The 14,593-nt window shown below is 29.9% G+C and overlaps 1 protein-coding gene across 1 annotated transcript; it reads right to left on the bottom strand.

Moving 5' to 3' along the window:
- LOC125826488 (adenine phosphoribosyltransferase 4) lies at positions 1-5,589 on the bottom strand. Its single transcript, XM_049505835.1, has 6 exons — positions 5,330-5,589; positions 5,103-5,213; positions 2,087-2,179; positions 1,390-1,539; positions 522-580; positions 1-136 (listed from the first exon to the last, which is right to left on the bottom strand). The coding sequence occupies exons 1-6, from the start codon at positions 5,409-5,411 to the stop codon at positions 83-85; spliced, it is 549 nt and encodes a 182-aa protein (XP_049361792.1). The 5' UTR covers positions 5,412-5,589; the 3' UTR covers positions 1-82.
- Between the last annotated feature and the right edge of the window lie 9,004 nt (positions 5,590-14,593).

A 14,593-nucleotide genomic window follows, 5' to 3' on the forward strand; every position in this document is an offset into this window, starting at 1 on the left:
AATAACCCAGACAAGTTGGCCAATAATAGCGCCCTCTAATGTACAGTTTGTTATGACAATAAACATAATTCGTCTGCAGATACTACCGATACTCCACCAGCACGTACAATGGCTTGCCATTCAACTTCTCCTTACCCTGCAACAACAACAAAGTTATCTTAGAGAAGAACACAAGGCAGAAATATGCTTCTTTAGCTTTCCAGGTATAAGAAAATGAGAGGACGAATCATTGCATCAGGAGGACGCTACCATAACTTTGGTTTTCCATGTGTAAAAAGATAGGTTTTGGTACTAAAGTTTAACTATTCACCAACTTGCTAAGGAATGTGGAAAGACGGGCAGTTAGTTCACGAGTAATTCTGATCAAGTCTTTGCCAAGATCTTTCCTTAAAAGCATTTTTGGCAAGAAAATTTATGTTTTAATTACATAGTCCTGAATATTTCACATTGTAACCTGATGACCAAGCAAGTTAACCATACATTGCGGATCAGAAGAAGAGCAGTAAGAGCGTAAGATGCACCTTTAATTCTGGTATTTCAATCACACATGCACATTCAACCACTTCTGCACCAGCACGCTCTGCGAAAGAACAATTTTATTCAACAAATTGCAAAAAAAAATGCAAGAAATAGGGCATTATTGGATGTGATGATATGAATTTCGGAGACTACTTATCATGAGAAGACAAACACATTATATGACATTGAACCATCAAAAGTGCGCTTGTGGTTTGGGGTTAGTAGACACATACCTATACCACAGGTTGTGCCAGAACAGCTAGTATTAAAATTTAAAGAGAAAGCGGAGCTGGGGATGTCATAGTGTAGTTATACAGAAGCTTGGGAGAAATTATTATATTATATAATGTCACATCCTAACATCAAAATCACATATTCCTCAATGCAAATCCTAACTGAAAATACAATCCTAAATTTGATATACAAAGTATTAAAACCAATGCCAAATTTCATAGGAATTTAAACTTATATTTCTACAACAGTTTTGAGACATGCTATGAGATATACCATCAACTACTTGCATACTCTATGCCTCTCTTAAGGAATACAGAACAAAAACTGACCACAAAGTTAACCTAGTGTCCTCCTAGCTATGATGCCATTAATTGATGCAAATTCCAGACCATAGTATAGGATGTTACTGTCACCTTACCCCACCCCGGAATTAAGCAACTGAAGCTCCTTTTAGATCCTATTGAAAATTGCCTAGCAATATCTTTGCTCTAGTGCTACAGCATTATTCAATTGCGTATTCCGCAGCATATGTACATGTTGTTCTATTGTGCACATTCATTCGAATTAGTTGAAAGCCATTGGAAGTTTCCTGGACTAGAGTTCTATCCACATGAAGAGAATCATAAAAATGTTTACCAAGTAAATTCATAGCTGCAGAAACAGTGCCACCAGTAGCAATCAGATCATCAACCACCAAAGCTCGCTCTCCAGCTTCTACTGCTTCAATATGCATCTCAAGACAATCACTTCCATATTCCAAGTCATACTCTTGTTTGAAAACTTTACCTGCAGTCATTTAAAGTCACAGTAACATTGAGAAAGTGAGATGATAATGAGTATTTAGTGGTGTCATAGAATGCACTCATACTAAACGAACATGATGAGCTCACAGTTTTCAAAAGCATTCCTCAGTATATATTTATATATATATATGAGAGAGAGAAAGAGGAACAATGGATTATCTACTTCAAGTTAAAATGTGTACTATGTCAAAATTGGAATTCTTCCTCCTTTTACCCCGTAGATGGGACATCATATGAATCAAACATCAGGATTTAAATACTTTCATAGCAGAATTCCAATTCTCAGAAATGTGTCGAGTAACATCGTTTACAGGGAAGGAAAATCAGATATCAATGTGTTTCCAGAAACTGGTCCTTCTGAGGAGCCATAGTAGACAAAAGGTCAACCTTTATAGTTTCACCCTAATGGACTGATCAATGTGACTAACACACTTGGCCATCCAACCCAACCAACTCATTTAACTAAAAAGGCGCATGTGACAAAGAGATGTCATTATTCCAAGAAGGTTGTTGCACGGATGAAAATATACCTGGCAATTTGTTTGGTTTTCTCAAAGGGACAAATTTTGCCCCTATCGCCAAAGCAATTGGTGGACCAAATATAAATCCTCGAGCCTCTATTCCTGGAGATATTGAAGCGATAAAGTTGAGATCAAGTCAGCTAAAAGATGATAAAGAAATAATATTTGCAAGTTACTCACTACAGCAGTATTGATTAAAAATTTATAATAGTATGGGAATACAACATGGAAAAGGGCTACAGCATTAGGCCACTCCAAGATAAACAACATATTAAAAGAAATGCTTCATATTGAGGAATAGAATCCCGCAAAGAGAGGACACAACAATAAATCAATAATATGACAAAAGCAATTAAACATATGAACGATAGTCAGAATCCTCTATGCAAGTTGAGAATAAACAACTGATAGACCTTTTAAGATAAGAAGTACAAAAGGTCATAAAGCAGGCATATGACCATTGCTAGTCGTTATCATCTCCAGATCTGATTTTATTTTCCCACGTGCTGGATAAAATTAAGGCACGTAAGATAACATCAGGACCTTACCAGCAAGACTCTCTTCAAAAAAACAAGGATCAAGCCACTAAAGAAGCTTTTTTGCATGGAAAGCCCTTACAGTAATTTGATTACTATATCCCTGGTGAGAAGAGAAAACCATCAGGATGATCTCTGTTCTATTGTCTCTAACCCCCTCACAGGATCCTACATACTTCAAACATTACAATAAGCGGTCTGCATACCACTCACTATTCACAGCTAGTACTTGAATAGATATGAAAAACTTGTATGGCAGAAACTGCAAGAGGGGATGCTCATGTAAGTCATGAGGCTTTTCGTGTCCATAGAACGTGAAGGTATAGTCTTTGTATACCTTATACCTTCAGATCATTTCCTTGTTTTGTGCCAGCGAAATCACCCATTCACATCCCTAGTCTTTTTGGAAACAACAACTTTTTTTTGATGCAAGATGCTGCTTTAAACTCCTGTAATTTTATAATGTATAGATGCATAATTTCGACTTATAGGTACCTACTGCTTTATCTATAATCCATCTCTCATACTTCTTTTCTTCTTTTTCCAAGGCACTATATTGTTCTGAATAGGACACCAGCAGTTTTTACAAATTGCAGTTGCAGTCCACTATTTGTATCCACATGGAACTCCTGCTGACTATAGGCTAACATGTTCCTATCTCTTCAGTCTCTTTTAATCCTCTCTCTCATATGGCCATACACAACCAGAAAAAAAGAAAAGAAGAATGATGTTTCGAAGAGAATCTTAATACATGTAGTGGCGAGAAAAAAACAGCAAATGCAGAAAAATCAAATGCCAGGTTTTGGTCCGACAGAAGAAAATGGCAGGTCACAGGTGGAACCAGAAACAAGCCAGAACAAAGATTTCAAACTAGATGAGTAATAAATAGAAATAAATATCATTGGCCAGACATAAGATCTTCAGTTTGGACTACCACAACTGAGACATGGTTTGGTCCGACTTAAAAATTCCAGGAAACATTGACATGGCTTTACCTTATAGCCTGATACACTTAGTGGGATATATAGTGTAGCCAATGGTTGATAAAACACAAAATCACCAGATGCTCATAAACTATCTAACATAGTAAGTTTTGTATCTAAAATCATTATATCTAAAGAAAAAGAGAAGGCAAAGAAAGATGGTAGAATGATAGACTACTCCCATATAGTAACAGTATACTATAGTTACTAATTAGGGTGTATGCATAAAAAAACACTACAGCTTCATTGATTGATCCACTGCCAACTCCCTTGAATATACTATTTAAATAAAACCATCATGTTTGGTGAATCTCCTCACATTTTGTTCACTAGTCAGCACTCAGCAACCTATTAACTTGTCCAACAACTCTGATATTACTTTACAGTCTCGGAATCATTCATCAGATATTTCATAAAAATCATTTTTTAATACTAGTATAGGACAAGGTAGCCTGGAAACATATGACAGCGGAAAGTTATGAACAAGGCGCACACTGCTCATTTCCCACTTTATAATGTCCAAGAAGTCTCCCAAGTCATAGTATAGCTCAAACCAGCCACCATACATCATGCACCAATCAAACTAAAAAGGACAAAGAACCTACTCATAGTAGTGGACTCTATCCTCAATAAACAATTCCATCAAGCATTATCTCTAGTCATAATCAATCACACACAAATGAGAAAGTGTTATTGCATCATCCATTGAGAGGGAAAAACAATTCAACTAGGAGTGAATATCTCTGTACAAACACAAGGGGTGAAGAAAAAGGAACAGGAAACACCAAAAGCTAATGGGTCCGCGCCTATATTTCACCAACATTATTATCCATTACCAACCACCACCACCACCTAGGCAACCCCTAAACCCAAAATCCAAATGGGACTCCAGCACATGCCCCCATTGAACGCTCTGAATGATTGACATTTTGCTCTTCACACAAAGTCATCAATAACATTACCCACTAGCTACCTTTCATAGTTAAATAACTCAAACACTCAAATGACTTCAATAAAGAAAAGATTAAACAGTAACTCCCACATTGCCCACAAAAGCATTTCAGAGGCCCCCACATCACTGTAAACACCACCACCCTCCACCCCACCCAGTACGGTAGCGACATGTAGTATCCAGTGGTTAGTCAAACACCCTTCATAAAAAAATTATACTATATATATATAAAAATTAAAAATTATTTTTCATATGCATATATTAATTCTTGAACACACTTGACTAAATTTCTAGCTTCACCACTACCCCACCCCACCACCACCTCCAGACACAAACAAGACTAACTAATAAAAAAGTAAACTTTGCAAAAGACAACATATATACATATATAAATACATGCATTACAAGTTCTTGAGTTATATGGGGGGTCACAAGAAATGCATATAATATATTTATTTTTTTTAAAAAGGATGGGGCTTTTTTTTTCCTATTTTTATAATCCCATTTTTCTGGTAGTTGGAAGCAGTCTGCAGCTAAGAATGCGGAGTGCTTACCAGCAACAACTGAGATGCTTTTGTCTTTGTACCGTTCCACAAATAAATCAATTGTATCTTTGAAGGCTTTTGGATCCAGTAACAGAGTAGTGATATCTTGAAACATTATCCCTGTATAAATTTCAAAACCCACAAAAGTTAACAACAAAGATTAAAACTTTACCTAATTTAGGGTCGACCCATGATCCCAACTCAGTTAAAGAAAAGGGAAAAGATAGAGAAAACACCTGGTTTGGGGAAATTAGGGACAACACGAATTCTAGACTGTATAGCATGGATACGTGGATCTTGATCTTTGCAAGCTGACATTGCCCTTTTGGATACAAATAAATTCACTGAAAAAAATGAAAAAGCTTTTCTCCTCTGTTTCTAGCTCCGGCAACTGAAGATTTTTTAGTTTTCGCCGAAAACAACAGTGAAAATGAAGTAAAGAGGACAGGGGAGGGGAATGAATAAAGAAGAAGGGTTTTTATAGGAGGTGCCTTTTCAGTTCTTTTGGGGGTTAAAAAGAATTGAAATAAAAAAGCTGGGTCTTTTTCCTTCTTCTTTTTTTTTTAAAAAAAATAAAAATCTATTTCTGCTACTTGTTTTTGGATTCGATTAATTCCACGTGTCGAACTCAGAAAAAACACTATTTTTGAGGATTTTTTTTGTTTGTTTTTGGAATAGCTTAATTGAGAATGAAGAACTTAAAATTTAAAAGTTTGGTTCTTTTCCTTTTCTTTTTTTTTAAATCCATTTTTGTTGCCTGTTTTTAGGTCCGACTAATTCCACTTTTCGAACCTAGAAAAACACTCTTTTTGAGGATTCTTTTTTGTTTGTTTTTGGATCAGACTAATTGCATGTCTCAAACCGCTAATCAAAAAGTACTCTTTTAAGGGACTTCTTTTTGTTTTTGGAAGATCTAGTTAAGGACAAAGAAATTAAAATAAAAAATATTTGGTTTTTTTCCTTTTTTTAAAAAAAAAAAATCAATTTCTGCTGCTTGTTTTTGAATCCGACTAATTCCACGTTTCGAACCAAGAAAAACACCCTTTTTGAGGATTCTTTTTTGTTTGTTTTTGGATCAGACTAATTTCATGTCTCGAACCGCTAATCAAAAAGTACTCGTTTAAGGAACTTCTTTTTGTTTTTGGAATATCTAGTTAAGGACGAAGAAATTAAAATAAAAAAGTTGGCTATTTTTCCTTCCTTCTTTTTTTTAATCCATTTCCACTATTTGTTTTTGGATCCGATTAATTTCACGTCTCGAACCACTTATAGGAAAACACTCTTTCTAAGGATTTTTTTTGTTTTTTCTTGGAATATCTAATTAAGGATGAAGGAATTAAAATAAAAATATTGGGTTTTCTTTATATTTATTTTCGATGCTTGTTTTTGAATTCGATTAATTCCACGTCTCGACTTGTTAATCAAAAAACACTCATTTTAATGATTTTTCTTATGTTTTTGAGATATCTTATTAAGGACAGTGGAATATTATTCATCTACTGAAATGTTTTTAAGGTAGAAAGTTAGGATTAATAATTTTATGTTAAACTAATTGATGATAATGTATAAAATGTATCAACAACTTTAATATCATACTACAATACTTTTTATTTATTTTTAAGCAATATTCAAACTTATGATATTGAGATTTTATTAATAATAATATAATGACAATTGAAGTGTCCCAATTGAAGACTTTGACACCACAATAATGATGATATTATTTGATTAGTTTGTAAATTAATTTAAGTAAACAAGTATAAGTTTTAATTTAATACAAAAAATTCTTTGTTTCATAGTAGAATTTCAACTATCATCTAATTTGTGTTGAAATTTGATTTTGAAGTCCCATTTCAAAATAAAATTTAGTGGAGATTTGACGAAAACTTATGAATTGACTTTGCATATTTCTTAAAAATATAATAAATAAAATAATAATTTTATTATATTATATTAAGTCATTACAAGTCATTTCTCACTCATTAGAGAATGAATTAGAAATAATTAGTACTTGGTAATAAAGATAAAATTAATAAATATAAAGTAATATAATTGTCTATTATTTTTCAATCTAAACAAGTAAATTTGGACGAAGGGAATAATTAATATACTTATTAGCTTGTGCATATATGAAGTTATTTGTGCAGAAATAGTAAGTATTTTGCATATATGGAAAAATCTTTTCATACCGATCGTTTGGATATATTTTGATTATTATAGCAAAATATTGTTATAATGTAATATGAACATTCGATTTCAATTTTTTGAGTTTTAAATATAGAATCAGTTTTATTAAAGAGCACTTAACTTATAATGTAGAACTTTACTGCGTGAATTCAAATTTAATAACGTGGAAACCAAAAAAAATAGTTACTCTTCAAGCAAGGGTAATTAAGAACATTTTCTAATGTATTTAATTTTAAAGAAATAATTGTATCCCACTTCCAATCCCTACTTAAATCTTATAAATTGAAAACAAGTAGACCCCTTAAGCAATAGTTTAGATAATAATAATAGTAATAATTCAATTTATAAGCGTAACTATCATTTTGGCACTCACAAGAGCAATCGACTAAATTTTAGGTTCACACTTAGGATATCTAAAATAATTGATGAATAATCATTGCACAAACTTGTAGTGGTAATACTATTTGTTTTGTTTAAGTAATTTTATAAATGTGAAATTAAGATGAAAGTACAAAAGCATCAATAAATTATTTAAAGTAATTCCTCGTATCACAAAAAAAAAAATAGAAGGATAAACACAAAACTTAAGCAAATACTAGATATCAACATTGGCAATTCTTTTAGATGATGTGAGGAATTTAAAAAATAAAATAAAATTGGTTAATGTTTTGTGGTTTTTTTTATGTTATCATTATCCTTGTCTTTTTAGATACAATATGCATAAAGAACCAAGAGGGATCCAATTTTGTGACATTAGATTTTGAAAGATCTACATCTTTGTATGTTATTGTCGAAACTAATTTTGTATGTCAATTTGCTCTACAAATTTTATAACTTTCTTTGTTAGAACATTATCATGATATTATTTACACTTGTAAACGAGGGGAAATTAATATATAAATTAGCACGGCTTATCCATTGTTATAATGATATATATGTAACGCTGATGATGGGTCAATGAGGAGGACTTGCAAGCTTTTAGTTTGGACAGTTTTTGAAGAAGGGGGCGCACATGTCAATTTATGTAAATTTAATATAGTTTGTTGAAAGGTGAAGAACTTTATTAGACGTAACACAAGCTCACATAGTGCACGAGCTTTTAAATTCGATGATAATGTAGCGCAAGAGACAAATATAGAGTCTATTTAGCTGAAATAGACAATACACATCATGGGTATAACAATTAAATATGATATCAAGCTGGACTCTCTCAGAAACAATTGTTGGGGAAATCTTAGTGAGAACAATGAGTCCTTAAAAAAGGATATATTTGACGACCGAGGACAGGCCAAGGGAGATTTTTAGGCGAAAAGTGCAGATGACATCTTAAGAGAAATCGAAAGAAAAATGAGAGGGAAGAATATTTTTTTATTATAATAAACACAAGTTCAGATAGTATACACGCTTTTAAATAATACTTTTAAGTAGTCTATACGTTTATAATTTTCTTTTCTCCTTTGGTTATCCAAAAAGCCGGTAGTAGAAACATTAGAAAAGACAAGAATTTGGCTAAGTTCAAATCCCATGATGTTCACTAAAAGATTTGTTAATATCATAATAATTACTTACAAAGACTTTAAAGATGAAAATAACCAGTAATAATAAGCCACTTGACTAGTTCCTAAAATCCCATGATGTCCTCCCACAAATAATTTATCACAATAATAATAAAAAGGAATTTAATAAAATTTGATTTATTAATATAATAATATATTTGATACGAGTATTTGAGTTGCAACCTTAATAGCATGTAAATCTAAGGTGGATAATTTAGGTGCGGTCACGATTCCTCACACAAATAGAAAAGAGTCAGAAATATCTCTTAATTTGTGATTTGTTTTATTCGATAATCTTTATTTTTGGTTTTAAATATATGTCTGAACAATTCAAAAAGTTCAAATATACCCTTTGTACTAATGATAAAAACCACGTAATTATGTATAATTGTTTAATAACGTAGGGGTAGTGATTGTAGTTAGGGAAATTCACTTTAAAATAAATTAAAACAAGAAAAGAGGACTGCACCATAACGTGTCTATCTCTTTCTTCATACATCATAAGTAGCTTTCAAATCTTTATAACTATATTCCGTGCACATGTTTTATTTTACAGCTTTTTTTTCCTTGTCAAAAATAAAATAAAATAATCCTACTTATGTATACAAATAATTAAAAATTAAAATAAATGTTCTAATGAAAAAGATTTAAGTAACTTCATCTTTAATCAGAAGTTTTGGGGCATGTAATCGCTTTTGTTAGAGAGCGTTGTACCCACAACATGGGACTTCCCGACGCAAATCTGAATTTAGTCAGCTCCAATGTGGATACCGAATATCCGATCTACCTAACATTTTATATGTAACTCTAATTAAGTGTATGATGCCTAACTCTTTTTACTTGCATAGTTGCATGGGCCTTTCAATTTGCCAAATCTATTGCAATTATTTAATTATTATAATTAAGGAAAAATTACACTTAAAAGGAAAGATTTGCTAATGCTTTAGCTTGGTTTTAAATAATAGCACCCATTTTATAGAAAGATTTAAAACATTTCTGATCCCTCATTAATTTCTTGTTTTCTTCTTGTTGTCTGTGATTATGATTCCAACTTTGCAACTTGTTGCTAAAGTACTTGGTGATATCCTGCCTAACTTTTAAATTTGTAATCTTAATCTAATTAATTAAAGCCGTTTAAGTGTTATACATTTCCAAAAAATAATTTAATTCTTGATTAGGAAATTAAGTGTGCACACACGAATTTAACCATTTGTAGATATGATCATCAATTTGAATTCATAAGATACGTGTATGTAATGGTTACTTTTTACCAAGTTTTAATTAATTTACTTCATAAAAATTATGTGTACGTAATATCCTGTGAGTAACGTAATTGTGTAAATATTAGTTATATTGACCGTGCACTAAACTTAATCCTAAACTTATTTTTGTAGATATGTTATATTAAAAGAAAGATTCTTATTGATCTTGTGTTCAAATTAGAGGACTATCCTTCTTAATTACTACTATAATTGTAGAGAACTCAGTATATATATATGTACGTGGTGATTTACATACCAAATGTGAGTGGAACACTTATTAAAATCTTGCTTTATTCTTCGTAAAGTTGTATGTTTTGTTTATCAAATGGATTGGTCGTTAATTTTTGCCCTATAACAATTAAATTTATGCATAGTAAGACATAAGTTTTTTAAAAATTGAAGTCACGTCATGACATTATAACTTGTAACTTGTAAGGGTATAATTATAATACATAAATATAAACTTATTTGTACGAAAAATTATTTATCATAAGAGACAAAAATTAAAGACCAATACATACAAGATAGAAGCAAAAGTGCAAATAACCCTGTATTTTCTCCTTGAAGCTGTTGCGTAGGCTTGATAAGGGAAATTGAGGAGTCCGGCACAAAAAAATGACACTTTTTGAACCCTAAACACCAAATGGACACTCTCTAAAAACACACATCAAAACGGACAGTTCACCCATTTATTACTGTCCATTTTGGTGTGTTTTTAGAGAGTGCGCATTTGATATTTAGGGTTTCAAAAATGTCTATTTTGATGTCGGGCATAAGGGAGTTGGCATGAGACATTGACAAATAATTGTGGGAATGAATAAGATCGATCTTTCTATCGATAACTAAGGTCTCAAATTTAAGCCTCGAGGTAAGGAAATTTTGAAAAGGTTAAATTAAAAGAAAGAAAGATTCTGATATAATTAAGGACCATAACTAATCAAATCTAATTGAGATATCCTAACTGTTTTTATTTGACCTTAACTTTACCCCCATCGTATTTGATAGAGATAGAACGTTTGTTTGTACGTCACCTCAAGCCAAAACACTATGCTAATTCATTTCAACAGTTAAAAAATCTTTAGAAAGCTACTTAAAAACCAACACTTTCCAAAGCCAAAATAAAGGTATGCTAGCTATATATTGTTTATGTTTTCTTTCCTTTTTACCATAATTATAATCAAGGTGATTCAATATAATTGATAACTAGAGCCACACCTTAATATCTAAGAGGCATTACATAGTATTTAATAGAATTAATGTGATGTGAGAGTTCTGATGAAAACATAAATGAGTTTTCGGATCTTATTTCAGTTTGATGTGATCGATATTAAATTATTATATTGAAAGATCACTTGATCGTGTCGATATGCTATTGGTGATGAAAAGTTAGATTAATACTTTCAATCTCAATCAATGTCTAACAAACTTGGAAGAATATATAATTATAGACAATCATGTCACCAAATTGAAACTAACTAAAAAAAAAACTCAACTAGTGTGAACGAGTAAAGGACAAGAGTCAAGTGGTATGACAAATTAAATAGAATCGTGTAGGATTGGAATTATATTAATTTACCACCAAAAAAAATAATAATATATATATATATATAGAGGAGGACCATAAATAAGGTGATGTGACACTTCTCTATGGCCTCCATTTGCATTTAGCTTTTTTCTTCTTTTTTTTTGGCTTTTTTAAAAAAATAAATTAATTATTATATTATAAAAATAAATTACTTATATTTATTACAAATAAATATTTTATTGATGGAGGAACATTTATAACAAAAACTCTTCATATTCTTTTTTTATTTATTTGTCTCACTTATAATAAAAGGAGAAACATAATTTATCTTTTTTTTAATTCAAATTAATTATTGTATTGTAAAAATATATTACTTAATTTATACAAATAAATATTTTATTAATGTAGGAACATTTACAACAAAAAACTCTCCACATTCTTTTTCCTATTTTTTTTTTTTATCTCACTTCAAATCATGAAATGATAATAATTTTTTTTACATTTTAAGTATTTTTATCTTTATTTTTTAATTTATACACAAGGAGTTATTACCCATGACTTGTCCCTCTTTAATTTTTACTTTTAATAATATTCATAACTCTCATAATTTTTATGTCCATAATCTCCAAACTTAAATTTGTAAGTTTATGATGTCTTATGGTATTCCTTTATTTTGCCTATAAATTCATATTAGTTTAATGAAGATTCACATTCACAATTATCCTTTCTCTTTTCATCATATTGGTTTGGTTTGTAACAAAAAAGAAGTACATGAAGGTAAGAAATATTTCATTGCAAATTTTTATTTTTTATTTTCTCTATTTTTGTCTATATAAATTCTTATTTGGTTTGTGAATGAAACTAACATGTAACCAAAAAAAAGTACATGAAGTTGATAAATATATCATTCTCAAGTCCTTATTTTTTCATTTCCTCTATTTTGTCTATATATTCATATTTATTTTCATGAAGATTCACATACAAAGTCATTCTCAAGTCTTTCTTTTTATTTTTATGTACTTAGACATGCTTTCTTAATATTTTTTAATGTTTGTATTATCATTCATCAAGCAAGTATGATTAAAAAGAATTTATGTAATTCTTAACAATGTTTTGTTTGTATGCAATTGCTCTTTCTAATAGTTAGTTTTCCGGATATAATATAGTTTGATTGTAATTTTTGTTGGATTTCAAGAAATAATTATTATTTAGTATTGTTAGTACTATTGAAAAGATAATACACATATACATTACATATAGTTTAAATTTCGTTCTTTCTTTTGACATAATTATTTTTAATTGGTATATAATATTTTTTTTTATTCAGTTGGTTGCATATAATGAAGAGTTTGACATATGGATCAAAACATGACGGCGGATCTACTTGCAAAGGAAGATGATAGAAGGAAAAAAAATGAAGCATAATTAGAAATTATTTTTTTACTTTGAATTGTATTAGCAACTTTGTTACTTTTGCTAGAATTTTCTAAATTTTGATTTGTATAAATAATTTAGTTAAATGTATTATATTGTCAATGCTAATCATTTGATCCTTTATTATTCTACTTTTTCTTTGTTATGAAGCAAAATTAATATAATTATCTAATTTTAACAACAACAAAAAAAATTATGATGATTAGGAGTTTCATTTTTATTATAATTATAAAAAAGTAATTGAAAAATAAAATATTATTTTCATGATGCCATTTTTTGCGTATGTAACAATCTGTTTTCGTCACCGTTCTTTTTGCTTTGAAATGTATTTATAATTAGTCACCAATTTTTATATTTTCTCTGTTCATTTTTTTGTATTTTCACCCCTTATTTTTATTTATTTATTTTACAAATAAAATCAATGCATAATTAGTAATACATTTAATGTCTAATAAAATTATACATTTGAATTATTTATAACTCATGTCTCTTCATCTTACTTGTAACTTTTAATATTAAATATTATTCATAACTTTTGTATGTTTCATTTTTCATAAATCTTATAAATATTTAATTAATGTTTAAAAAATTAGAATAAGCAAATATAATAATAAGGACATAATAAAAAAATCAATTTTGTTTTGACGAAATCAGAGTTTGAATAGAAAATTAGTACTCCTACAAAAGATAGAGAAAATTAAAACATATAAAATATTTTCAACGCAATACAATATATTGTTATTTTAACATATTATCTCTTATTCCATTTACTTCACCACGGTGAATATTTTGTTCTACTATATACATATATATACAAAAATTTTATATGTTTTAAAAAATGAAAAATCCTATGATATCGCAGATGAAGAGAAATATTAATATTATCTATATATTCGATACTAACCTAAATATTACATATTTCATATTATTATCTTATAAGTATTTTATATTGCCACGCGAAGCGCGGATAGTTTCACTAGTAGAAGATAAAGCAGGAATTAAGAAAGGGAAGTAATGTGTGAAGTAGAGGTGGATTTAGAGTTTTGGATCATGAATTGAACTTTGGATTTTATTTTTAAAAGTTATGGATTTCGAATTAGATATTGGATTTAGTACAATGGATTTTTGGATATATTTAAAATTTTGGAATTTTCATGTCTTATATTCAGCTTTGTCCATATCTCATGTGTCTAATATGAAATTATACAGTATGGGAGACACAATGACCTCAATCTTTATTAATAGTAGAAAGTTATTCAACAAACTATTAAATGAAGTGAGGTTGTTAATTATTATGATCTGTCTTAAAGGCTCAAAAGTTAAAATTAAAATTTTAAAATACCCAAACTAATAAATTCAAAATCGAACCTAAAAAATTCAATCCAAACATTATTTGAATTGAATTTAGATTACAATTTCTTCAACTTGTAAATAAAAAAATCTACACCAAAATTTTCATATTCAATTCAAACGTCAGAAGTGATAAAATAGAAGTGGCCGCCGTTGGCGAGTAAACATTGTCAATTTTTGAGTAAA

Source organism: Solanum verrucosum, unplaced genomic scaffold (assembly GCF_900185275.1).
Source record: "Solanum verrucosum unplaced genomic scaffold, falcon-dt-bn FXZP01000060.1, whole genome shotgun sequence".
In the NCBI taxonomy this organism is placed as follows: domain Eukaryota; kingdom Viridiplantae; phylum Streptophyta; class Magnoliopsida; order Solanales; family Solanaceae; genus Solanum; species Solanum verrucosum.

Excerpts from the sequence above, each read along its gene's own strand:
- LOC125826488 (XM_049505835.1), bottom strand. The coding sequence starts at position 5,411 with ATGTCAGCTTGCAAAGATCAAGATCCACGTATCCATGCTATACAGTCT. Across the intron at positions 2,180-5,102 it reads AAGCATCTCAGTTGTTGCTG|GAATAGAGGCTCGAGGATTT; the intron begins GTAAGCACTCCG and ends CAATATCTCCAG. Across the intron at positions 581-1,389 it reads TGCAGCTATGAATTTACTTG|AGCGTGCTGGTGCAGAAGTG; the intron begins GTAAACATTTTT and ends GTTCTTTCGCAG.